This window comes from Cetorhinus maximus, chromosome 17 (assembly GCF_964194155.1).
Source record: "Cetorhinus maximus chromosome 17, sCetMax3.hap1.1, whole genome shotgun sequence".
In the NCBI taxonomy this organism is placed as follows: Eukaryota; Metazoa; Chordata; class Chondrichthyes; order Lamniformes; family Cetorhinidae; genus Cetorhinus; species Cetorhinus maximus.
In genome coordinates, this window is record NC_135895.1 from 44,877,957 (window position 1) to 44,905,620 (window position 27,664).

The window sequence follows — 27,664 nt, forward strand, 5'->3', positions numbered from 1 at the left end:
AGATGGTTGGGCCTAGGACACTACCCTGAGGAGCTCCTTCAACAATATCCCGGGGCTGAGATGATTGACCTCCAACAACCAGAACCATCTTCCTTTGTGCTTGGTACGACTCCAACCCGTGGAGAATATACCCCATAATTCACATTGACTTCAGTTTTTCTAGGGCTCCTTAAGCCACACTCGGTCAAATGCAGCCTTGATGTCAAGGGCAGTCACTCTCGCCTCACCGCTAGAGTTCAGCTCTTTTATTCATGTTTGGGCCAAGGCTATAATGAGGTCATGAGCTGAGTGGTCCTTGCAGAACCCAAACTGAGCATCAGTAAGCAGGTTATTGCTGAATAAGTGCATAATAAGTGCTGAATAAGTGATAGCATTGTTGATGACCCCTTCCATCATTCTGCTGACAATCAAGAGTAAACTGATGGGGCAGTAATTGGCCGAGTTGGATTTGCTCTGCTTTTTGTGGACAAGACACACCTGGGCAATTTTCCACATTGCTGGGTTGATGCCACTGTTGTAGCTGTACTGGAACAGCTTGGCTAGGGGAAAGGCTAGTTCTGGAGTACAAGTCTTCAGTACTATTGTTGGAATATTGTCAGGGCCCGTAGCCTTTGCATTATCCAGTGCCTTCGGCCGTTTCTTGATACCCCATGGAGTGAATCGAATTAGCTGAAGACTGGCACCTGTGATACTGGGGATCTCAGGAGGAGGCCAAGATGGATCATCCACTTGACACTTCTGGCTGAAGATTGCTGTGAACGCATCAGCCGTGTCTTTTGCATTGATGTGCTGGGCTCCTACATCATTGGGAATGGGGCTATTTGTGAAGTAACTATTAGTTAACAACTATTAGTTGTTTAATTGTCCACCACCATTCATGACTGGGCACTTTGCTGATACACAAGCTGTCTTCATCTGTGTACAAGTTCATTTTGTCCCACCTTAAGACCACAAACTTTAACTTTGGACTCTCTCACATTATTCACTCACTATCCTCCTTATACGACCTGGACATTTACCTCCTAATCTTTGCTATACCTACAAACCCTGAATTCACAGTGTTCATTCACATGCAAATTTCGTCTGCTGCGCTATACCTGCACCCATTATTTCTATTTCCCTTTTTTCTCTTCTTTTAACTGCTCTTAGGCCCTTCTCTCTTTTCTCTGCCTCTTCTGCATTCAGTCTTTTACTTTACATTTTACTTATTCCCTTGTCCCAATACTTCTACTTTTTTGTCTTCCTACTCCTCTGCCTCTGTCACAGTGTAAATCTCCTTTGGATAATCCCACAGCTAACCTCTGTGCTTTTCTCAGCGTTCTCCACAGAGTCCATCAGGATACCTGCTGCTTACAAGCAGCAAACTCAATGTCCCATCCTCCTGCTCGCTAACCTTCCTGCCAGTACACCTGCCAGGGACTAATTCTGCTAACGTCCCTGTTATACCAGTCCCCTTGGGCTTTGACAGTGGATCAACTGCCCCTCTCAATGTTCTCCCCCAGAATGCTCATTTATTCATGGACAGAGAATAGAAGAAGTTCTGAGCTGCAGCCCTTTACATAGCACTGAATTTTCTCTTTAACCGAATTTGGAAGTACTGTTTTTCTCTGTTCCTACCTCACTTCCACAATTCCATTATTCCATATTATTATTATTCCTAATTTTATTTTACTCGTTCACAGGATATGGGTGTCAGTGACTAGGCCAGCATTTATTGCCCATCCCTAATTGTCCTTGAGAAGGTGGTGGTGGGCTGCCTTCTTGAACCGCTGCAGTCCAAGTGGTGCAGGCACACCCATAGTGCTGTTAGGGAGGGAGTTCCAGGATATTGACCCAGTGACAGTGAAGGAATGTCGATATATTTCCAAGTCAGGTTGGGGAATGGCTTGGAGGGGAACTTCCAGGTGGTGGTGTTCCCCTGTGTGTGCTGCCATTGTTCTTCTAGATGGTAGTAGTTGTGGGTTTGGAAGGTGCTGTCTAAGAATTCCATAAAATTCCATGGTACACTCTCTGTTTTTAAAAAATAATGTATAGCATGTAAACCCTTCCATGGCCTTGTCCCTCCTAATCTCTGTAGTCGCCTCCAGCTGTACTGCCCTCTCTGTGCTCCTCCAATTCTGGCTGCTTACTATAAAAAGGCATGGTACTTTTAAATTTTGATGTTTAGAGACTTTCAAAAATTTCTTCTTTCACGGGATGTCACTGGCTAGCCAGCATTTAGTGCCCATCCCTAATTGCCCTTAAGAAGGTAGTGGTGAGTCGGGCACTTGGTTGTACCCATACAAGGAACACAGAAAGTTAGCATGCAGGTGCAGCAAACAATTAGGAAGACAAATGGGATTTTGGCCTCTATTGCAAGGGGTTTGGAGTACAAGAATAAGGAAGTCTTGCTACAATTGTATTGGGCTTCGGTTAGGCCACACCTGGAGGGTTAGCAGACAAAATGAGATACTGGGTCATGTAGAGTTATTAGGACAGGTGACTAAGAACTTGGTCAAAAAGGTAGGTTTTAAAGCATCTTAAAGGCGGAGAGAGAGGTAGAAAGGTGGAGAGGTCCAGGGATAGAATTCTGGAGTAAATGTGCCTTCAGTTGCCTAGGCCCTAAGAACATAAGAAATAGGAGCAGGAGCAGACCACATAGTCCCTCAAGTCTGCTCCACCATGCAATACAGTCAGGGCTGATCTTCTGTCACAATTCAACTTTCCTATCTGCTTCCCATATCCTTGATTCCCTAAGAGACCAAAAATATCTCAGCCTAGAATGTATTCAACGATAGAGCATCCACAACCCTCTGGGATAGAGAATTCCAAAGATTCACAAATGTCTGGATGAAGAAATGTTTCCTCATCTCAGTCGCAAATGATCAACTGTGCACAGTTTTGGTCTCCATATCTAAGGAAGGCTATAACAGACTTGGAGGCAATGCTACAAAGCTTCACTAGATTAGTTCCTGGGATGAGAGGGTTGTCCTATGATGAAAGGCTGAATAAATTGGGCCTATACTTTTCTGGAGTTTAGAAGAATGATAAGTTAACTCTTTGAAACATTCAAGATCCTGAGGGGGCTTGACAGGATGAACACAGAGGTTGTATCCCCAGGCTGGGGAATCCAGAGGATTTTGGATGCTCCATCATTGCATATATTTAAGGTTGAGATACAGTTTTGGTCTTGGAGGAAAGTGGGCAGGAAAGTTAAAAATGAGGCAGGAGATCAGCCATGACCATGTTGAATGATGGAGAAGGCTTGAGGGCTCTATGTTCTACTCCTACTCCTCCTTATTTCTTATGTGCCTTCAGCTGTCTAAATGCTCAAAAAGTTCATCCCCAAACCTCTCCGATTTCCCATTGCACCCTCTACCTTTAACATGCTCTTTAAAAACTACCTTTTTTACCAAGCTTTTGGTCACCTGTCCTAATTTTATTTTATTCGTTCACAGGATATGGGTGTCAGTGACTAGGCCAGCATTTATTGCCCATCCCTAATTGTCCTTGAGAAGGTGGTGGTGGGCTGCCTTCTTGAACCGCTGCAGTCCAAGTGGTGCAGGCACACCCACAGTGCTGTTAGGGAGGGAGTTCCAGGATATTGACCCAGTGACAGTGAAGGAATGTCGATATATTTCCAAGTCAGGTTGGGGAATGGCTTGGAGGGGAACTTCCAGGTGGTGGTGTTCCCCTGTGTGTGCTGCCCTTGTTCTTCTAGATGGTAGTAGTTGTGGGTTTGGAAGGTGCTGTCTAAGAAGGTTTGGTGAGTTCCTGCAGTGCATCTTGTAGATGGTACACACTGGTGCCGCTGTGCGTTGGTATCCCTTTATGTGGCTTGGTATCACATTTTATCTGCTCATGCTCCTGTAAAGTGCCTTGGGGCATTTTAAGTTAAAAGGTTCCATATAAATGTAAGTTGTTGTTTTTTGCCTGTGATTGAAAACCACTGTGTGTTGTCAGAATTGAATGTTTTTCAATTGATAAAGATTGCAGGATAGTGATAGGGAGCATACAGTCCATGGCACTTTGGGGAAGCCTGCCGTGTAGGGATGTTTAACGTTCTCTCATCCTGGTCCACTCTGTCCACAGAAGGAGATGGCATAGTTGTTCCTCTTGGTGGAGCCAACTTCAGTGATCTCCCTGATACATTGGTATACTATGAACTGAGGATGTGATTGATATCACCTAATCAGCCTGAAAGGAGCCTGTGGCATAAAAGTTGAAGGTCATGGCGACCATGACAACCACAGAGAGTGCTGTCTATTCCCTGGTTCAAGGCTGGAGCTGAAGGTGACCTAGCTCGTTGACTGGCTTCTTGGTAAAGTGATGATGCCGAAGATGTTGCTCCTGAGCATAATGTAACAGAAGTGCTCCCTGAACACCTGTTGTGATATGCCTTCCTGCTCAGTGGCCATCTCCTCCTGCTCTGTGGTGTGTTTCCTGCTGCTTCCCCTCTTTCTCCAGTTCCAAAGGTAGACTATTAAACCATCCATAACTGCAGCCAACTATTTCTGAGATAGCCAACAGTGCAACTCCAACAAAATCTCTCTCTTTTTACACAAAGTGAACTTTCCAGAGCAATAACCTTAAAAAACTGTAGTTAAACAGCAGCCTAAACAAGAAACCAGTAGCTGCCTGGTACTTACTGCATGATTCTTTTAAATATTGCAGGCGATGGGCCTTCTTTATTGTTAACTATGTTGATATTAACTGTTATTCGTTAATTGTTAACTGTTTGTGCTGTGTGAGTTCAACAGATGGTGAATGAAGCACGAGGGCATTCAAAAATGGATAAACAATATTGCAAAAAGCACAGAACATAATTCTTTCATTTGAATGTTCCCGAAGTGCACTACTGATGACAGTGGAACTGCCTTCATCATTGTGACAGGCACTTCCTGCACACCAAATTGTGATCTTAGTAGGTGACTTGGTGCCTGAAAAATAGGTGCCATGCGACCAAATTTCTAGGCCCTAACTGTAATACTCTAACTACCCAGCACATAGCTACAAAAGCATCTTCCAAACTATTCTCTTGCTATTTCCATTCATGTTTCAACAGTCTAATATTTATCAATATTTTCAACTTTCTGTTGTAAGAGTCCTGTGATGGATTCTTATATTTGTGATGTGCGTGCTTGACTAAGGGTTGAAAGGAAAAAAAATCATCCATTCTTTGGTCCTTCACCATTGTGCTGTTCTCTAACTAGCAATAATGTTCTCTTAGATTGATTGTTGTTTCTGTATGACATTGTGGTGCCCAGTTATGGCATCAGTACAGCAGGTATGCCTGCTTCATGCCTGTAAATGTGATGTCACAATGAAAGGGATGCAAGGGTAAGAAACTCAGTAGAAACAGATTCCATCCTAAATTTCTCACCTGCTCAGATCAGACTAATTCTACAGCAAAAGTGGCATGGAACTTCTAGATTCTTGCTTTTATGGCAGGCATAAATTATGGTCTTGAAATAGTTATATGCACGCCCTTTTATGTTGTTAACATGATACCTTGAATGGTTGCAAAACCAACAGTGTCCTACCTTCAGGATCATATCCTCGATACGTAAGTGGTTCAATATTAACTGTTTTTATAAATTTCCTAGTGCCATCGAGGTTTTGTAGAATGACTTCAACATAATTATAAGGAGCTCCTGGTGTATTGCACCACAGTTTATCTCTATAAATTAGGAAAAACAGTACTAATTATAGTTACATCCTTTTCTCTGGGTTCCATGATTGGTGCTGCTCATCTTCTGAGCACTTGCCATTTCTTAATCTCTAAACAGCATAATGTAATTTGAACAGTCAAAACACTTAACTATTTAGCCAACAAAGTCCCATACAGCTATCTATTGTGTAAAATGTGTTAAATTCTGCACCAGAATTTCGAGCACATGGAAATGTGTTCTGTTTTGATTACCAGTTGTGTAATTTCATCGAGCACACGGCATAAAAACAGACCATTTGGCCCATCTATTATGTGCTGGTGTTTATACTCCATGAGGTTCCTCTCATTCCATCTACCTCATCTCAGCCTTTCAGCATCGCTTATTATTCCCTTTGGTGTCATGTACTCATAATTTCTCTTTGTAAACATCTCATCTGTTTGTCTCAGCCACATTCTATACCGCAAGAAATGCCAGCATGGACTGAATGGCATGTTTCTTTGCTCTATATTCTATGTAATACTATGCAATGATGAAGGGTGTCTTGACCTTGACAGCTCTTGGCAGCTTCCATGGCAGCATGGTTGTTATTTTGGCTTTGGTGATCACTGTTCCCAGGGTGTCTCGGCACTTTGGGATCTGCTTCAGAACAGGGTGTAAAAGTATACTGATGAGTCACCCCAGGAGAGAGGCCCTGGCTCCATGGGAGAGGCACCTGTTGTTGTCTCTCAGGCTGACAGCTTGATAGCTCCCCCATAAACACTGCCTGTGCCCTTGTGGTGCGACTCAGCCAGGTTGCTGCAGCCTGTGCAAAGATGCTACAATCTGCAGCCTCAGCTGCTTGAGATCATCCAAGGTCATCTGCTGTGCCCTTGCTGGAAGCTCAGCAGACACCTCTCTCCCAAGTTCTAGCCACCAGGGAAGCAACTCATAGCAGCATTAGGATAACAAAACAAGCATATAACTATCGGCTTGCACAAGAGTGATCAATATTTTTCATCAGTGCTGACATTTGTTTGATAAATGTGTTTTTTGATCTGCGTTTGGTATTGATATTTGTTTTTGCAGTGAAAGAAAGACAAAAGGATGGAAAGTGAATGCTGGTTGTAGAAGAATGGTATGAATGGTGCAACTGTTGGTAAGTGGGAAGGCTGATTAGAATAACATGTACAGGCCTGCATGATGCGCTGCCTATAGTCATAAACCAGCTGCACTTTCAGGGAGTAGAATCCCGTTGAATAAAAATGCCAGGGTGGTGATAGGGAGCAAGCAAGGTATTGTGTGTGGAATCAATTTCATCTTGTATCACAGAGAAGTCTGCCATGCATGTGAAACATTGTGCTTTCTCGTCTGGCTTTGTTCTGTCAATGGGAAATAAATGTTTAATTCATCCTGTAGAAATCCTCAGTGACCTCCTTAATGCATTAGTACACTGAAAGCTTTGAAATGTTGCAGTCTGAAATGGTTCCTTGGCATATATGTTGAGGGCCATGATGACCTTAGCCACAGGTAGTGCTCTCCGTACTCTTGTTTGAGGCTGGAGTAGTGGCTGCAGCAAGTGACACAGTTCAGTGATAACCTCCTTGGCAAAGCAAAGGCAGTTCAAATATTTCTCCTCAGTAAAGCTGAGGTAGGAGAAGTGCCCTTTGAAGACTCTCTTTGGATATAGCCTCCTGTTCCGTGCTCTCCTCGTCCTGCTCCTCCCTTTCTCAGTAGATTTATTTGCTCTGTGATGTCTTTGATGCTTCCTTTCATTCTCTATTACCAAAGGCAGCCCTACCAGGCCATCTATGTCTGCTTCACTGATAGTCTGGCTGCAAAGAGATCAACAGTACAATAGCAGCAAACTCTCTGTGCAGACAATGAACTTTCAAGAATAGTCAGAAATACTAAATCAGAAAGTAACCTGCAAGTGCTGCAAAATGCTTTTACATAGCACTGATGAGGCATTCCTGCCAGTTAGCACCAAAATGGAACACAAATTGTGCATAAAACAAGAAAGGACTTACATTTATATAGCTCTTTTCACAACCGCTGCATGTCTCAAAACACTTTGCAGCCAATGAAGTGCTTTTTGAAGTGTAATCAGTGCTGTAATGTAGGAAATGCAACATTATTTGTGTGCAAGAAGCTTGCACAAACAGCACTGTGATAGGGACTAGATAATCTGTATTTGTGACATTGTTTGAGGGATAAATATTGGCCAGGATACTATACATAACTCTCCTGCTCCTCTTCAAAATAGCGCCATCGAATCTTTTGCATCCAGCCGAGCAGGCAGATAGGGCCTCAGTTTAACGTCTCACCACCATCACCATCACTGCAGCACAACCTCAGTACACCTAATTTAGATATATTACCTTCCGCTTAGAATGCTGCCAGCCAGCATGCACTCCACCATCCAGTGGAACATCCTCTACCAATATGCATGTGCTTCCTGCCTGTTGTATGGGGGAACCCAGGCTGATTAGTGCCCTAAAAATGGGAGATCCATGGCTGGATTTCTAAGCTTTGGTTTCTGCAATAGTTTGACTACAGCACATGGTAACTGGAGGTGGTTTTCACTTTTTGTATTCTTGTTAAATAAGATGGCCTGTAACACAAAAAAAAATAGCCCAAAGAGCAAGGATCAACAACTTCAGGGAAGTGAGTTTGTAAAAGGAGTCAGAGTTGGGGAAGTCAGAGAAGAGAAGCCGACTGCAAGTTTGTCGGGATAATGCATGCCTCTTTTCCATCTCATTCTATTTCATCTTGCGATACTTGTCAGCAAATTAGCTGATCAAAGCTCCTTGATCCTGAAAGTAATATGAACTCAGCTCTTTAGCAGCCCATTCTTACCTTTTTTCCCCTTGGTCCTTTAGGTGTTGCTCACAAACTCTCAGAAATAGAAAGACAAGACAAAAGCAAACATCCAATCCTGCATACATTTCATAGCAGTTATCATCAGTCCTCCTTCCTCTTTGAAGCATTAGCCCATGGTCATACAACCTGGGGGAATTAGACAATGAGGTTGGGGGTGGGTGGGGTGTGGTGGGCATGATGTGGAGGGGGTGCAGTGGGTATGCACAGAGTAGACAGTAGAACTAGAATCACACGAGGAGGTGGATGCTGATGATCTTAGAAACAGGAGATGTGAGCTGTTGGTCGAAGATCCTAGGTAATTTGATATCATGCATCCAGCTCTTCGAGGAAACATCAAATATATGCAAAAATACTATAGCAAGTCTCCAAGCATGTGCAGTAAATGGTTGGGAAAATAGAGGCGTTCATTACCCAAATTTGCAGTTCCCTGATTTATTAGTGCAGTCCATCCTGGAGAAATGTTTCTTTCTAACTTTTTGCTGTGCTTGGCTGGCTTTTTGCACTACACAATCCCCTTAAGATTAGCAAGGACTCGTGCAAGTGCATATCTTAAAGGGAACATCGTTTGTGCATGGTTGGCCCATTCCTGACTGTGCGTGGCTGCACACCCATACAGCTTAGGGGAAATACTGTACTGGAGCATGTAATGGTTTGAGGCTGAATGACATGCAGAACAATCTTAGCTTCTATCATGGATGCGCAGACTACCTTGGCTGCCAGGTTGGTGAAGCATGTTGGAAAGAAACAATGACTATACACACAGTATTGACTTTCATTAAAATGATAATTATATTAAAGTTGTATGTACAGACATTATTTCTGGCAAGATTTAAAAATGGCTTTGATATGATGGCATGAATGAGGGTTGAAAGGAGCCAGCTAAGTTCACATACACATGGAAGTGTTTGTAAATGATGGTAACTTTGTATTGGGAAGGGAGCAAATGTTTATGCAGTAGTCAGATGTAATAGTCAAAGGAAGGGCTGCTGTATCAGACAGGCAGAGATAATTCCTGTAGTTACCAGCAAATGTCGTTGCACCCTCTTTGGCCAGTTGCAGTTCCTCTTGCTGATAGGAAGAGGAGTAAGGAGTAATTTAGCTCCTTGAGCTGGTTCTGCCATTCAATACAATCATGGCTTATTTGTGACCAAATTCCATGTACCCACCTTTGTCCCAAAACCCTCACCGCTTTTTGTTCACAAACATCTATCAATCTCAGGTTTAAAATAAAAAATTGACCCCGCATCAAAACTTCGACCACCCCATCCCTGTAGAAGTGTTTCCAAACTTCACTCCTGAAAGGCCTGGCTCTAATTCTTATGTCACCTGCTAGGCCTCCACAAAGATGCCTCTTTTTAAGGCAAAAGTGTGCTGCCTGCAGGCACTCGAGCCAAGGCTTCAAAATTCCAATTACATGCTGCGTTGTGACTCTGCTGAAGACATTTGCAGCACAGAAGGCCAATCGGTTCATCATGCCACTGCTAGCATTCTTTTAGACCAACTCATAATTAATCCCACTGCCCTGCTTTCTCCCCATTGCATTGCGCACAGCTTGTGTCTTGAGAAAGTGCAGAGGCATCTTGAACTGTGGCTGTAAATGGTACTTGATCTCTCAGAAGTCATGCATGGACCAATTTTTGTGGGTGAAAGACTGCTGGCATGGTGGAATGCTTTAAGATGAATCATGGCAATTTCCTAGACTGCAAACATCCATCTGAGAGATATGGGCCAGGATTTTACATTCAGCTTGCGGAGGCGGGCCCAACATGCCAGAGTGTAAAATGACACGAGATGATGTTGGGCGTGCGTCCCGATGTCATTGCACTGTCTCGCGATATTTCGTTCAGTGGGTGCACAGCCAACTCTGGAGTCAGCTGCGTACCCGCCAATAATTGAAAGGCCTATTAAGGCCATTAACAAAGTAATTAATTTCAAGTTTACACTGCCCGTCCAACCTTATGGTTGGCGGGCAGGCAAAAAGGCCAAGCGGCCTTTACGGTTTTTAGGAAGCCTCATCCACGAGCGGGATGAGGTTTCCTAAAGCTTTTACGGATTAAATAAAAAGTTTTTCTGAAAAATAAAAACATGTCCCATCTCATGTGAACATGTTTCATTAAATTTTTATTGCATTTATTTATTTTTTTCAAAAGTGCTTCAATCTCCCTGAGGCAGCTACGTGCCTCAGGGAGATTGAAGCGCTCTTCCGTGCACATGCATGAAAGAGTGCTGGACCCGACTGTCTCTCCTCTCCTCACCTGCACAGGTAGCACTCAGAGCTACCGCTCGCGAATTACGCTGGGCGGACCTTAATTGGCTCACCCGTGTAAAATGGCGTTGCGGAGCCGATCATAGGTGGCGGTTGGCTCTGCAACCGCCCCCGCCCGCCGAGCCTGCCCGATGCGGGAAAAATTCGGGCCATGGTAGTGCTGTTTGCAAAGTAGATGGTCATTGAGAAAGTGAAATCCTTTCCTGTAGGCATAGGTAATGGCATTGATGCAGAGCATATATGGCCATATTGTAATCAACAAATCCTTGTGCCTTGACAATCCTGCCATTCTGTGAAGTTACAGTTCCCTGGCATGTCACTGTTAGTTGTTCATGAGAATGTTAATTTACAGCCTTGGCTGGCAAATAATGCATCCGCTACTTGTGTTTTTTGTATTTCTGCACAGCTGATTGGCTGTTAAGTTTTTGCGATTTTTTTGGCCATTTTTCCCATAGAGATAAATTGGAAATAATAGTTGCTTTTAAATTGCAGGGAATTATACTATAGTATAGTGAGTTATGCTATTTTTATGACAATGGATTGGAGTAGTGAGTGGTGCATATCACATAGAAAATAATTCTAATCTGGGTTCATTTTCAAAAATTCAGTTCTTGCTGAATACTGCAGCACCAGTATGGGACACAAGCAGGTTAAGGAAGAGGCAATGATTGGCTCGTTCTGGGATTCTCAGCTAACCTCACTGCGTGTGCCAATCTTTTTCTTATCCTTCGCACGAATGACTACTAGAGGAGCAGGTGGACACAGTCAAACGAGACAGCTGGATATGGCACAAAGGTACAGATGATGATGCCATAAGTTCACAGGCCCATACGTTTAAGTCTTCTTCAAGAGAAGTGACATCAGATGCAGACAACATGATACTCAAAGCAGTAGTAGAATAGAAATGTCACTCATGCCCCTGGAGGGAGATGGCAATGGAACTGAATTCCAAATCTATTACCTCCAGAGCTATAGACCAGTGCCATGAGAAAGTCAATGATCTCACTAAGGCAGGCGAGGTAACACACTAAACACTTCCTTTGGTTCCTTGCCCACCTTAAGCACCAACAAAACCATGTAGTTAAAAAAAAGCTTTGCATAAACTGAGTGAAATTGACTTCAGAGAGGCTGACGTAAAAAGAATGCTGAATCACACCTCATCGTTAAGAATAAAGCAAGGTTTATCACTGTGGAAACCTGCATAACTGAGCCACAGCAGGGGCAATGGATGAAGACAATGGCAACTACTCTGATCTGCATTAAAAGAAGACTATTGTTAGCAAGAAACCATGCTAAAGGCATGGTTTTAATCAAGTGGACTGTAAAAATCAACACACAATGGAAGCCATCTCCATGCTATATTGCTTCTTCCGGAACACTTTCAGCACTGTTACCCCAATCCTAAGAGAACTGTGGGTATTAAGACATCTACAACAAACTACAAAGCCTAAACTAACCCGACCTAAATAGATGTAAAACTCTGTTTTGAAGTGTTAGTGTACTATGATGATAGTAAGGAGAAAGATGATGAGGAAGATGGTGATGAATCACAGAATCACACAGTGCAGAAGAGGCCCTTTGGCCCATTGAGTCTGCACCGACACGTGAGAAACACCTGACCTACCTACCTAATCCCATTTACCAGCACTTGGCCCATAGCCTTCAATGTTATGATGTGCCAAGTGCTCATCCAGGTACTTGTTAAAGGATGTGAGGCAACCCGCCTCCACCACCCTCCCAGGCAGCGCATTCCAGACTGTCACCACCCTCTGGGTAAAAAAGTTTTTCCTCACATCCCCCCTAAACCTCCTGCCCCTCACCTTGAACTTGTGTCCCCTCGTGACTGACCCTTCAACTAAGGGGAACAGCTGCTTCCTATCCACCCTGTCCATGCCGCTCATAATCTTGTACACCTCGATCTGGTCGCCCCTCAGTCTTCTCTGCTCCAACGAAAACAAACCAAGTCTATCCAACCTCTCTTCATAACTTAAATGTTTCATCCCAGGCAACATCCTGGTGAATCTCCTCTGCACTCCCTCAAATGTAATCACATCCTTCCTATAATGTGGCGACCAGAACTGCACACAGTACTCCAGCTGTGGCCTCACCAAGGCTCTATACAACTCCAACATGACCTCCCTACTTTTGTAATCTATGCCTCGATTGATAAAGTGTCCCATATACTTTTTCACCACCCCACTAACATGCCCCTCCGCCTTCAGAGATCTATGGACACACACGCCAAGGTCCCTTTGTTCCCCAGAACTTCCTAGCGTCATACCATTCATTGAATACTTCCTTTGTCAAATTATTCCTTCCAAAGTGTATCACCTCACACTTTTCAGGGTTAAGTTCTATCTGCCACTTATCTGCCCATTTGACCATCCCATCTATATCTTCCTGTAGCCCAAGACACTCAACCTCACGGTTAACCACCTTGCCAATCTGTGTATTATCCGCAAACTTACTAATCCTACCCCCGACACAGGCATTTATGTTGTTTATATAAATGACAAATAATAGGGGACCCAGCACAGATCCCTGTGGTACGCCACTGGACACGGGCTTCCAGTCACTAAAGCAGCCTTCTGTCATCACCCTCTGTCTCCTTCAACTAAACCAATTTTGAATCCACCTTATCAAATTACCCTGTATACTATGTACATTTGCCTTCTTTATAAGTCTCCCATGTGGGACCTTGTCAAAGTTTTTGCTGAAATCCACATAAACTACATCAACTGCACTACCCTCAACTACACACCTGGTCACCTCCTCAAAAAATTCAATCAAATTTGTTAGGCATGACCTCCTTCTGACAAAGCCATGCTGACTATCCCTGGTCAAACCTTGCCTCTCCAAGTGGAGATAGATTCTCTCCTTCAGAAGTTTTTCCAATAGTTTCCCTACCACTGACGTGAGACTCACTGGTCTGTAGTTCCCTGGCTTATCTCTACAACCCTTCTTAAATAACGGAACCCCATTAGCTGTTGTCCAGTTCTCTGGCACCTCCCCTGTGGCCAGAGAGGATTTAAAAATTTGGGTCAGAGCCCCTGAGATCTCCTCCCTTGCCTCCCTTAGCATATCATCCGGACCTGGAGATTTATCTACTTTTAAGCTGCCAACACCTCCAATACCTTGTCACTCCCTATATCAATTTGCTCAAGAATCTCACAGTCTCTCTCCCCGAGTTCCATACCTTCATCCTCATTTTCTTAGGTGAAGACGGATGTGAAGTATTCATTCAACACTCTGCCGATGTCCTTTGGCTCCACCCATAGATTGCCCCCTTGGTCCCTAATGGGCCCTACTCTTTCCCTGGTTATCCTCTTCCCATTGATATACTTATAGAATATCTCGGGATTTTCCTTACTTTTACCAGCCAGAGCTTTCTCATATCCCCTCTTTGCTCTCTGACTTGCTTTCTTAAGCTCCCCCCTGCACTTTCTGTACTCCACTAATGCCCCCTCTTATTTGCTCCCCTTGTACCTGCTAAAAGCCTCTCTTTTCCTTCTCATTGTATCCTGAATATCTCTGGTCATCCATGGTTCTCTGGGCTTGTTACTCCTTCCTATCACCCTAGAGGGAACATGTTGAGCCTGTACCCTCCCCATTTCCTTTTTGAACGCCCCCACTGCTCTTCTGTAGATTTCCCCACAAGTAGCTGTTTCCAGTCTACCTTGGCCAGATCCTGCCTTATTTTACTAAAATCCATTCTCCCCCAATCCAAAACATTTTTTTGCAATGTGTCTATTTCTTTGTCCATAACAAGATCAAGTCACACTGAAGAGAAAGATCAACTCACACTCAAGCCCACTCATGAGTTCCTGCACAGAGACTTGCCCTATATTTATTGATCACAATCCATTCACTTACCCCTTGTATCACTTGCTTCTTCAGTTCCATGCACTGGCTCAGAGTGGGGGTAAGAGGATAATTAGATAGTATTAGTAAGGGTGAGATTATTCATAGAATTAGAAATTATGTGCAGCACCAAAACAGGCAATTCAACCAAAAGGTCTATGTCGGTGTTTGTGCCCCACACAAGACTCCTACCTGATATCATCTAACTGCATTAGGGTTACCCTCTATTCCTTTCGCGCTCATGTGTTTGTCTACATTTGCCTTAAATGCATCTTTGCTATTCACCTCCAAGTGCTCCTGTAGTGGCATGTTCCACATTCTAACCATTCTCTGAGTAAGGAAGCTTCTTCTGAATTACTTTTAGATTTTTTAGTGAATATCTTTTATCTACAGCCCCTAATTTTGGTCTCCCCACAAGTGGAAATATCTTTTCTAAGTCAAGTAGGGGCAAAAATGGCTGTGTTGTCACATTTTGGAATTGGAAGAAAATTGAGGAAATGTCCCCTTACAGGAGGAGATAAAACTGTTGTTTTAAAGTAGATCCTATTACTCAGAAGACTTCAATGATGAGATGTGTTGCAATGCCTTTTGCAGAGATAACTGAGGAGTCTTCTGAGTGCAGGTAATCACGGTGCTCTCTTCCATTAAGTATGGGCTCCAAAGAACAAGGGCACCCTTGGCAGCAATGTCTAGCTTTTTTTGAATGGCGAAGTTTCAAAAGATGTAGCAGGCTATTACTATGTACAATACATGGTCTGCAACACAGTGGGTGGCTCTCCTGATCTATCTAGGCAGGAAATCAAATCTTTAAGATCCCAAAGGTCCTCTTGATTATCAATCTTATAGGGGGCATGTACCTTGTTGTTTATTTCTGCTGCTGTTGAGGTAATTCTTAATAAGATCATTATCCATGGGCACTGGGGAAGCCTTTATCACCTAGAAGCCATTTAATTTATATGGTTTTCATCCTTGACAGATTAGGGAGTGTTGACGGATGAATGCATTGTGACAGTTTCCAGTCATTTCGCAGAGAAGGAGGCCATTCAGTAAATATGCCTATGCCAGTTTTTTGAAAGAGCTATCTAATTAGTTCCACTGCTCTTTTCCCATAGCCCTGCAAATACTTCTCTTTCAAGTATATATCCAATTCCCTTTTGAAAGTTACTATTAAATCTGTTTCCACAATCCTTTCCGGCAGTGAATGCCACATCAAAGCAACTTGCTGTATAAAAACCTTCAACTCCTTTTGCCAATGATCATAAATCTGCACCCTCAGGTTACTGACTCAACTGCCAACAGACACAATTTCTCCTTATTTACTCTAGGTTGGACAGGCTAGGCTTGCATCCGCTGGAGTTTAGGAGAGTAAGAGACAACTTGATTGAAACATATAAGATCCTGAAGGGGCTTGACAGGATGGATGTGGAGACGATGTTTCCTCTTGTGGGAAAATCTAGAACTAGGGATCACTGTTTAAAAATAAGGGGTCGCCCCTTTAAAACAGAGATGAGGTGAATTTTTTTCTCTCAGAGGGTCATGAGTCTTTGGAACACTCTTCCTGAAAAGGCAGTGAAAGCAGAGTCTTTGAGTATTTTTAAGGCAGAGGTGGTAGATTCTTGGTAAGCAAGGGGGTGATAGGTTATCAGGGGTAGGTGGGATGCAGATTTGAGGTTACTACCAGATCAGCCATGATCTTATTAAATGGCAGAGCAGGCTCAAGGGGCCGAATGGCCTACTCTGGCTCCTTATTCTTATGTTCGTATATTCAATCAAAACCCCTCAATTTCAAAAAACTCAATTAAATCTCCCCTCAACTTCTCTATTCTAAGAACAATCACAGCTTCTCTAATCTCTCTAGATAACTGAAGTTTCTTACCCCTGGTATAATTCTAATAAATCTCCTTTGCATCTGTTGCAAAACCTTGACATCCTTCCTAAAGTATGGTGCCCCGTACTCGACACAATGCTCTAGCTGAGATCTAATGAGTGATTTATAAAGGTTTAGCATAGCTTCCTTGGTTTTATACTCTATGCCTCTATTTATAAAGTCCAATATTCCATTAGCTTTTTAAAAAAATAAACAGCCCCATCAATTTGCTGTGTCGCCTTCAAAATGTTGTGTATGTGAACTGCTAGGTTTCCTCTTTAAAATTGTACCATTTAATTTATATTGCCTCATCTCATTCTTCTTCAAAATGAATCATTCACACTCCTTGGCATTAAATTTTCATCTGCTACCACTCTCCTCATTGTTTACTACATTTCCAAGTTTTGTGTTATCTGCAAAATTTTAAATTATGCCCTTTATACCCAAGTCCAGGTCACTGATGTATATCAAAAAGCAATGGGCCTTATAATGGGTCTAAAGAAAACAAAACATTCTACTGAATTCACTAATCTTGGGAAAATACAGTTCTAAAAGTTTTATTTTTAAAAAAAAAATCAATGAAGCACTCAAGTACTTAGAACCAAACTTGGAGCAGCACCTCTTACTCTACAACTATTATTTTTCCACTTTCCACAAGAACACAAGAATTAGGCACAGAACAAACATTTGTATTCACAACTTTTGTGGCTACAAGAGCCACAAAAGAGAAGGCTGAGAGAAGATTTGATAAATATTCAAAATCATGAGGGGTCTGGACAAAGTAGATAGGGAGAAACTGTTACACGCTCATGAAAGGATTGAGAACAAGAGGACATAGATTTAAAGTAATTGGCAAAAGTGACATGAGAAAAACCTTTTTCACACAGTGAGTGGTTAAGGTCTGGAATGCACTGCCTGAGAATGTGGTGGAGGCAGATTCAATTAAAACATTCAAAAGGGAATTAGACAGTTATCTGAAAAATAAAAATATGCAGAGTTACAGGGCGAAGACAGGGGATGACACTTGCTGAACTGCTCATTTGGAGAGCTGGTGCAGACACGATGGGCTGAATGGCCTCCTACACTGTAACAATTCTATGATTTTGTGATTCAATTCTGAATAGGCCATTTGGCCCCTCGAGCCTACTCCTCCATTTAATAGATCATGGTTGTTCTGATTGTGGCTTCAATTCCACCTTACTGTCTGCCCTGCAGAACCCTCAACCTCCTTGTCAATCAAAAATCTAACTAACTCAGCCTTGGACATATTCAAAGGCCAAGCCTCCACCGCTCTGGGGAAGAGAATTTCACAGCCTGATTCTCCTCATCTTAGTCTCAAATGGGAGACTCCAAATATTTTCAACTGTGTACCCTGGTTCAAGACTCCATCACAACAAGAAACATCCTCTCAGCATCCACCCTGTCAAATCCCCTCAGCAGCTTATATGTTTCAATAAGATCACCTCTCATACTTCTGAACTCCAGTGGGTATAGGCCCAACCTGCTGAACCTTCCCTCATAAGAAAATTCCTTATCTCAGGAATCAGTTGAGTGAATCTTCTCTGAATTGCTTCGACTGCAGTTACACCCTTTGTTAATTAAGGAGACAAAAACTAAACTGTACATAGTACTCCAGATGTCCATTAAACATTAGATTTCCATTAATTATTTTCTTCCACAGACAAAGTACCCCTTCTCCATCATTCTGCATAAGTATTTGGTGATTCACAAAGGTCACCAAGCAGAACTTTATAAAGTTCACCCATCCTCATATCTTCTTTGCTTTTCCCAACTATATTTTTCTAATTATACACATTGGCTCTGGGTAATGGTAACAATTTAGTGTCAATTAATATGCAATCAAGGTTTCTTTAGTATTGATGTTCCTGGACTCAGTTAAAAGTTTCCAAATTAATTTTACTTTTACCTTCGAAGTTGACAGTTAAATATGATTTTTATTCCATGACATTCATTACATCATCAGGGGTGAAAATGCAGTGTTCTCATAACTCACTGTAACGCTCAGTATCTCTGCTTCGCTTAAAAATTTTTGTCTCTGGGGAACTTACTTGCATTGCTCAATATCTGTTGCAAGTACCCTTTCCTTGTGTTCATGCTGCACAGCCTTCCAATTAATTTTGTAATTACTTTTCACTTTGCTTGCAAAGGTAATCGCAAGCACTATTCCTGTTGGTGTGTCAAACGACACAACTTTAAACATAGCCGCACCTCCATTTTCAAACAAATCTGGAAGAAAAACACCATAGGAATACATTTTAATATCCCAACAGCAAATGTGTGAATTTTTATACTTATCATTTCATTTTTAAGTAGAAAAAAAACATAAAGAACAAAATAATGGAATGCAAAAAGATCATTTAGCCCATTATGGCTACTCGTTCCATTGATCAAGCAGTATTTAACACATCATAGATTACCTCACTCTTCAATTTTCTGAACGGAATTTCTTATTCACTGATCTCCAAAGAGTACCATGCAAAACTATATATCAAGTTCATCCATTCTCTTATCTTATTTATTCAATATCTTCTTCATAGAAAATCTTTCCTGTCTCAGCAGCATTGGAACCATTGGGCCATGGAGTGTTTGATCTCAGCTTATTTATCCCAATAACTTCAACTTCAATTTCCTCAACTTCCAATTAAATTATCCATATAAATGCAAGTTGTTGTCTAACTCCGATTCCATCCCAATCCAAATTGGCTTCTCTATCCACCAAAACCAATCTGGATCACTTATTGCATCTGCCTCTATAGGGCTGGTGCCGTAACTTAATACTGCATGAGAAAACCAAGGAATTTTGTTAGGAAATAGGGTAGTGGCAGTCTCTAAAATGCTCTCTGGAAATCTGAAATAAAAACAGAAAGAAAATACTCAACAGGTCAGGCAGCATCTGTGGAGAGAGAAGCAGAGTTAATGGGCATAATTTAATGCCCTCCTCTGAAGCGAGTTTGGAGGTTGGGGGGTTGGCTGGGGTGGCCATTAAATCAGTCCACAGGGTGAAGGCTGTGGATCTGTCACCTTCCCACCTCTGCCCCTTCCCACCTCTACCCCAATTAAGTCCAGGAAGGGTACACTTGTTGATGTCTTCCCACCCTAATTCCAATTAAGGCCCTTAAATGGGCAATCTTATGAGCCTCTTATTCAACCAGTGACAGGCATGGTAGTCGCCACTCAGGGAACCTGACTCCTGTGGGTTGGGGTAGGTGGGGGCTGCCCTTGTCAGTGTAAAGAGAATATCATTTTTCCTAATATTACTGTGGGATACTGTGAAGCAGGCTTATGAGGGCTGTGTGTATGTGGTGTGTGTGCGTGTGACTAATTTAATTAAACTGAAGACAGTCAGACTGCAAAGTTTAAATCATCAAAGGGACTAGGTGTAAAAGCAGGCATTTTGAAATGGAGGTGGACGAGCTAAGATGAGATCCCAGTAGATGCAGTATGAATGGAATTTCTATTAGGAGATAAGTGAGGAGTGAATTGTTCGCTGTTGAATTTCAAAAAGGAGGTTTTACAACCGGCAAAAATCATAAATAAATAAGGCAAAGTTATTAAGTTTATTTTTTCTGAAAGTGGTAGCCAAAATGACAACATGAAAGATTTTTATATTCTGGAAAAGGTAATTGCCAAAGAAAGTTTAGAACAATGGGTTTATCAAAGAGGAGGAAATATACTTAAAGCAAGATTGAAAGCTGTATAAAAGTGAGTGGCAATGTGAGATCTTGAAAGATGGGCTGTGTGAATACAGACCTGTGAAAAGCAGCCTCTAACCACCCCAGAGAAGTGCCTGTTTGTTCCAGAAAGCAATGTTTTGTTACAAGCCTTGGATTTCCACTGTCGAGTGAGAGGGAGAGGGAAGCTTGTAAAATACCTCCCTTATGGCAACAGTGGGTGTCTTGCGGTAATATTACTGGATGTTTCATAGATTGAGAATCTGTTTGGACTGTTGCCTGAAAAGGATGTTTATTTGAGAGTCTAGCTAAGTATAAATCTTTTGGGAAATGTCGTAAGACTAAATTTAACTGTGCAACTGCAATCTTGTGTGTTTAAGTTTTCTTTTCTTTTGTTAATAAATGTTTTCATTTAATGTTTAAAATCTCTAAAAGTGGTAGTGGAATTTTTACTTCTGACTTCAGGACACATACCTTCTAATAATAAAAGACAAATTGCAAATCGTTGTGATAGCTCGGCCAAGTTTTCATTTGGGATTTGGTCAGCCCGGCAATTACCCACCTGCCATATCATAACATCAGGCACTCTCCCTGATCAAGGGATCTGGCATCAGGAAGGCAGGGGAGGGGGTGCTGAGAGCCACCCCCTGCCCTTTCCCCTGTCTTCCAACACCCTGCAGTCCACCTCTTCCCCTAGCCAGCAACCCCCTTCCTAAATAAATAGTGGTGATGTTTTTCAGGACAAAACCACACCCAAATGTCCCTATCACTCTGCTCAACTAATCATATAGAGATCCCTAACATAAAGGTTGAAGAAACCTCATCACTCATTGTTGTGCTGCAGCTGCACGATCATTTTTTGTCCCAACACAAGGAGGTACTGAAAAACCTCAATCCCTAGAGGACAGTAATGACATCAAACAGCCATTGTCCTCAATATTTCTTCCCAATATACTTTCACTGAAGGTATGCATCAGCACAAACTGCACTGACGACACTTGCACCATTCACTGTAAAGGTTGTTAAAAAGTGTCTTGACTGACACTGGAAAGTGACGCAATAGTTCTTTTGATATGATGCAGATTCAGGTTACTGCAGAGAAATAATATGATCTTTATGGATGATCTCAATGGAGGCAAAGCTTTAGCTGGCAAGGATACTGCATACTGTTCCACATTGCTGCACCTACCATTTGCCACAACACCACTGTGCACCATGAGATAGAAAATTATGAGCAACGCCAACCTTCTTATTCACAAAGACTTGAAAAAACTCACCATGAGAGCACTTGAAATCATACTTTCCATTCTGCGAAACAGCAGGTTATATTCATGCTGCTAGTATCAGCCCATTTTCCAGATGGAATAATGGGACACATACAGCACATAGAACCAACTCCTTATCACTGAACCAACAACAGAAGTCCCTGGTTTCAATGGACAGCCAAATCTACATAGAGCATGGTTGGTGCTGCCACCATTCCATAAGTGTAAGTTGAGAGACACCCTGAAGTGCAATTGAACTAATGGTCTCTGACCATGACACACATCACATGAACCTACCCAGTAAGATCTGTTGAGGGATGCACCTCTTTTCTCCACTTGACATCTCAGGAGGCTACCAAATGGCTAAACTAGACATCCCATTATAAGCTTTTCTGTCGTACAAAAGTAGTAGTATCCAAATGGTGATAATTATTATTCGCTGTGTCTCCAGTCAACACAATATGGCCACTCAAGATGGCCACTGATAGCCATCTGAGCATGCGCAATGGTCCACACGTGCGCAGAAATCCAATGACATAACTGCTGGAGTCTGTAGGCTGGAACTCAGCATGGCAGAAGGGGGAAGAAGGAGAGGCAATATAGTCTAACACTCAGAGCAATCTACAATCTACCTACATTGCTGGGATTGTGAGACACAGTTTAGAAACACTGTCCAACATGCCTACAGTAAAATATCCCACAAGATAAAGATTTTATTTTCCGTCAGCAAATCCTTCCCTTCTAACACCATGTAAAAAGAGTTTCCAAAATCCATCACTGTCAGTCCAGGATAGAAATTCACAACATTCTCTCCTCCTACTGCCAGGGACAGTGATGACCGCGAATGAGCCTTGTTACACGTTTTCTTCTATAAAGATGGCAGCCTCTAACCTTGGTCTGCCATCAGCATACAACTGCACATGCATGGTGTTGGCAGCAAACACAGCTCATTGGTGGCATATGGCACTTAATTAAATATTTGATCACATAGACCCTGCCTGATGACTGCAGCAGACTAAGCTGTTGATTGTGCAACCAGTTGTTTTCGCTTGTGGTCAACCTCTTCTTTTTCTGCTGTTGCAATCTTTTTCTCCTAATGAGATAATGAAAATTGACAGGAAAAGACCAGCTCTATTGAGCCTGCTCCACAAAGTTTAAACATATGATTCACAAAACTCCCCTACCCACCAGTGGCCCTGGAAGAGGCAAAAAACAAAAACCCATGGCCATTTTAGGGGAAAAAAGTTTGGAAAATCCTTCTCCAATGCTATTAGGCAATCCGATCTGGTCTAGGAGACCCCATTGACCATGATATTTATTAATTGCTATTCCAGCTACCTTTTTATGCCATGATCTCTGCCCCAGCCAGGATCTGCTTTAACTGTCTTTTGAAGACATGCAGTGAATGAGCATTCACTGCATGTATCTTGTTCCATATGTCTAATATTCTCTAGTGTTATGATATGGCAAGTGGTAATTGCTGGGCTGATCAAATCCCAAAGGGAAATATGGTCAAGTTATCACAACGATTTGCAATTTGTATTTATTACAAGAAGGTATGTGTACTGAAGTCAGAAGTAGCAACTTCACTACCACTTATGGATATTTTAAACATTAAATGAAAACATTTATTAACAAAAGAAAATAAAATTTAAACACAAAAGATTACAATTACACAGTTAAATTTAGTCTTATAATATTTCCCAAAATATTTCTACTTAGCTAGACTCACAAATAAATGCCCTTTTCCAGGCAACATTCCGTATTGATTCTATTAAAAATCCAGCAAGGCACCCACTGTTGCTAAAGGGGAGGTATTTCACAGGCTTCTTTCTCCCTCTCACTCAACAATGGAAAGCCAAGGCTTGTAACAAAACCTTGCTTTCTGGAACAACTAGACACTTCTCTGGGCTGGCTGGAGGCTGCTTACTTTCCCAATCTGTCCCCACACAACACACTCTTCAAGATCACATGGTCATGCCCCATATAGCTTTCGATCTTTCCTTAAATATGTTTTTTTCTCTTTCATCTTTAAACTCATTATTCTTAACTATCTTTGCAAGTTACCTTTCCTAGAATATAAAAATCTTTCATGTTGTCTTTATGGCCATTACTTTCAGGAAAAATAAACTTAATAACTTTGCTTTATTCATTTATGATCTTTGCCAGTTGTAAAACTTAATTTTATTTCTCTTTGAAATTTAACAGTTAAAAATGCAATTCTTCATTATCTCCGAATGCAAATTCCTATCCATCTTGTATTTAGTTGTATCCCATCTTAGCTTGTTCATCTCCACTTCAAAAATGCCTGCTTTTGCACCTAACTCTTTGATGATTTAAATCTTGCAGTCTGACTGTCTTCAGTTTAATTAACTTAGTGACACACACAAACACACAGCCCCTACAAGCCTGCTTCACAGTATCCCACTGTAATATTGGAAGAAATTATATTTTTCTTTACACTAGGAAAATAATCTCCTGACAAGTAACCTAGTTCTGTTCTTGGGTAATTTAGATGCATTACTCCTGGTCTTCCCTTCCCTAACTAATTTAAATTGTGTGTCAATATGAACAGTTTATTTCCTTAATTATTTTAAATATCACTCCTTTAAAGTAAATAGACGCAGCTTTTTTTAAACCTATCTGGGTAGCTAAGGAATTTTCAGTTGAGTACTATGCCCCTTCACTGAATCTTTTCCAATGCCTCCAAATCACTCACTCTGTAAGGTGACCAAAACTGGACACAGTTTTGGTCACCTCACAAGTGACCAAGTGAGACCTAACCAAAGTCTATATACTCAGATAAAACGGAGTGTTTTGCTTATATTGAATAATCCTGGCAATGTAACCCAATACCTTATCTGATTCTGATATCTCCACACAGCATTGATCATAAACCTTAAGAGAATTGATCACTATTACACTGAAATCTTCTATGCTTCCAACAGATTTTCTGTACCTTGGAGGGATGTTGGTCCTGCGAAGTGCACAACTGTTAGGCCCTCTGCAGGACAAAGTTGTTCAGGACACAGCAGAGCACAATAATCATTGGTTGGATTGCACTGTAGTGCTCCCCTGATTGCCTAAGTAATAGAATTACTGTTTGAGAATGCTAATTGTATGTTCCATTATGACCCTGCTGGAAGAGTACACCACACTGTCCTCTCTTCAGTTCTGGTTCTTGAGTAACAAAGTAATGCTATGAGCCATGCTACAAGGTTTTTCTTTGGTTCCGACAACAACCAATTCAGGAGTCTACTAGGCTCTTGAAATAACACTGGCACTGTTCACCATGGCAGGATTAAGAGATCATAGGAGCTGTCAGGGTAAGAAACATTTACATATATGATTCTGTCCTCATGGTTGAATATACATTAAACATAACTTCTATTCTGCATATTCTATTCTATTTACTGTATCGTGTATATGGCACATATGACCCCCAAGTGCAATCAATTATTACCCTGAATTTGTGTGAACTTTACCACATATTGGAGGGCTTGTTACTGCTATTGTGCTGAGCCCCCAAGGAAAAGAAAACTTTCTTTGAGTTTAAATCGGTAGTCGGAGGCTTGAAACTCCAGTACCCAGCAGGCCTTGGGGTTTCTGCGCATGTGTTGGTCATAGAATGGCCGCACATGTGCAGTTTGTGCTTTTTCCATTTTCAGGTCTTCTGTGCATGCACTGGCTGGAGAATGGTCACACATGCTTAGTTTGTGGTTTTTCATGCCTGCAGGCCAGAAATCGGCCATGCGCACTTGTACAGTTTGTTTCTTTAGCTCTGTAGGTTGGGAACTGGTCCTGCATGTATGCACTGAAGGGAAAAAGGAAGAAAAGGGAAACAGTATGAAACAGGAGGTCAGATCACCTGAAGAGGAGTGCCATTCGAGAGAAGGTGTCCCAAAGAGGAGGACACGGGAAGCGGACAGGGATAAGGTCCCAAACAAATGAGAAGATCCTAAACCAGGGAGTGGGGCACAAACAGGCCCCAGAAGACAGTTCCAAGTATAGGGCAAGGACAGAGATCAGAAATAGATCCTGTTTGAACAAAGTTGAGAGAAAGGGGCAAAGCAATAGGCTCTGAGTTAAAGAGAGAAAGCTGCGCGGAGCAGACTTGAAGCAAAGTGGGCTTGAGAGAAGGCAAAAGATCTGAGGAGGTGGCCGAAGGTTGGTGGCTCCTTAGTGCAGGCCTTTGGGCAGTGGTGTTCTGCCTGGCACGGCTGAATATCTGAAGCTGTGTTTGGATGTTGAAGCTTGAGTGTACGTGGAGATTCAGGGTAAAGGAACATCGGAAGGAGAGCTTGAAATAACCCTGAAGGTGGATCCTTGTTGAAAACGTCTGAGTTGAAGTGACGTTTGGGAGACAATTCCAAGCAAGTTCTTTGAGCATGGAGATTGGAAGCCCTTGTGGGAAAGATAGAGGGCAGGATTTTCCATTTGTCGGGTGGGCTTGGCGGGAGCGGACGGGGGCAGTTGTGGAGCCGACCGCGATCAGCTCCGCACTGCAATTTCACTTGGACGGGCCAATTACGGCCCGCCCTGTGTGGATCGCAAGCAGCAGCGCTGAGCGCTACCTGTGCGGATGGCAGGAGGAGGGAGAGCTGGGCCTAGCATGGAGCTGCCTCAGGGAGATTGAAGCGCTTTTTGAAAAAAATTAATAAAGAGCAGAAAAATTCAATGAAACATGTCCCATGTGACTGTGACTGAGATGGAACATGTTTTTAATTTCAAATGAAACTTTTTATTTAATTTGTAACAGCTTCAGGAAACCTCAACCCGCTCGTGGATGAGATTTCCTGTAAAACATAAAGGCCGCTTGGCCTTTTTGCCTGCCCACCAACTGTAAGGTTGGACGGGCAGCGTAAAATTCAGGTTAATTACCTAGTTAATGGCCTTAATAGGCCTTTCAATTATCGGCAGGCATGCAGCCGACTCTGGTAATGGATAAAGCTGAAGTGAATGCCTAAGTGGTAAGAGGGGAAAAATTCATGACTAAATGAACCTAAGTTTGCTTAGGGGAGGTCTAGCAAACAGCACTAATACAGGCTGTATATCCTATCACATGCACCAGGGAAATTAAAGATATCCATATAAACTAATTATTCTTAATAATAAATTCTGACGTACATCTTCGTGCTCACAAAATATAATTGACTGTTATGGAGAATGGTTGACCTAAGCAAGAGACCTAAAGATTATACAAAGGAGGTTTTTAATTAAAAATAACAACAAAAATGACAATTATTTTAATACAATGGAAAATAAATAAGATAATGAACAATAAATTCAAAATTGATGGAACATCTTACCGACGCCAGTGTCTGTGTCAGGTTTCTTCATTAACGCCAGGTTCTGGATGGTCTCAAAAATGAAGATGTAAAGAAACAATTTTTTTTTAAACTTTGACAGCATTTGTCCAACAGGAACAGAAAAGGGATTAAAATGCCATTTTATGGAAGAAGCGGCAGTTATTCCTCCCCACCAGGAAATTCAGGCGAACACTTCACCCCCATGGCGCATTCCCACGGCCCTGAAACTTTGACAAAGCCCCTCCCCTCCTCACACCTTTTGTGACATACAGGTTTAAGTCTCGCGACGTTTCTTGGTTGACACCTGGATGGTACGCGGGGTTCCCAGACCTTCCACAGGTGCCAAACTCCACCTCACGGTGTTTTACAAACAAGAACAAACACCAAGGCTGTTTGGAAACCTGAAATTCCTTGCAACGGTGCACGCCGACCCGTCACATTCGCTTTGGCTATAAAAATGCAACTCACATCTCACATAAAAATAATTGCACTCATTTAAAAGAATTTGCGACGGGGGTGTAATTCTGGGCCAGCCCGAGCTGCTGAGATTTAAAAGGAAGCGTCAAGTTGTAGCTAAAAGATAATCATAAATGCTGTAAAAGGTGTACCTTACATGGGCTGCAGCTGAAATCAAGTGGTATTAATTCGTCATTCTCTAATCTTCTATGCCGTCTTTTATCATGTCTTTGCCGCATTCTCTCTTTCTCTATTTTTATACTTCTCAAAAAGCCATGATATTTTCAATTTCATTTTGGTCAGCTGGGTGTCTGACATGTGGAAAGTTATACTTAAGCATATACAAACCCAAGTTTCAGAGGAATCCAACAGCTAGAATTCCAGTTTTCTGCATGCAAAATGCACGCCCTCAAATTGTAGTGAGATGATCCATTTTCC

General features: G+C 42.1%; 1 protein-coding gene across 1 annotated transcript in view; it reads right to left on the reverse strand.

The window, feature by feature from the left end:
* The window catches only part of LOC144692374 (uncharacterized), a 38,416-nt gene extending 11,410 nt beyond the window's left edge, over positions 1–27,006 (reverse strand). Inside the window, exons 1-3 of the mRNA XM_078561144.1 lie at positions 26,771–27,006; positions 18,574–18,751; positions 5,523–5,659 (exon numbers count right to left, since the gene is read on the reverse strand). Coding sequence (XP_078417270.1) covers positions 5,523–5,659; positions 18,574–18,751; positions 26,771–26,873 — 418 coding nt within the window. The 5' untranslated portion in view covers positions 26,874–27,006. The remainder of the gene's footprint in view (positions 1–5,522; positions 5,660–18,573; positions 18,752–26,770) is intronic.
* Between the last annotated feature and the right edge of the window lie 658 nt (positions 27,007–27,664).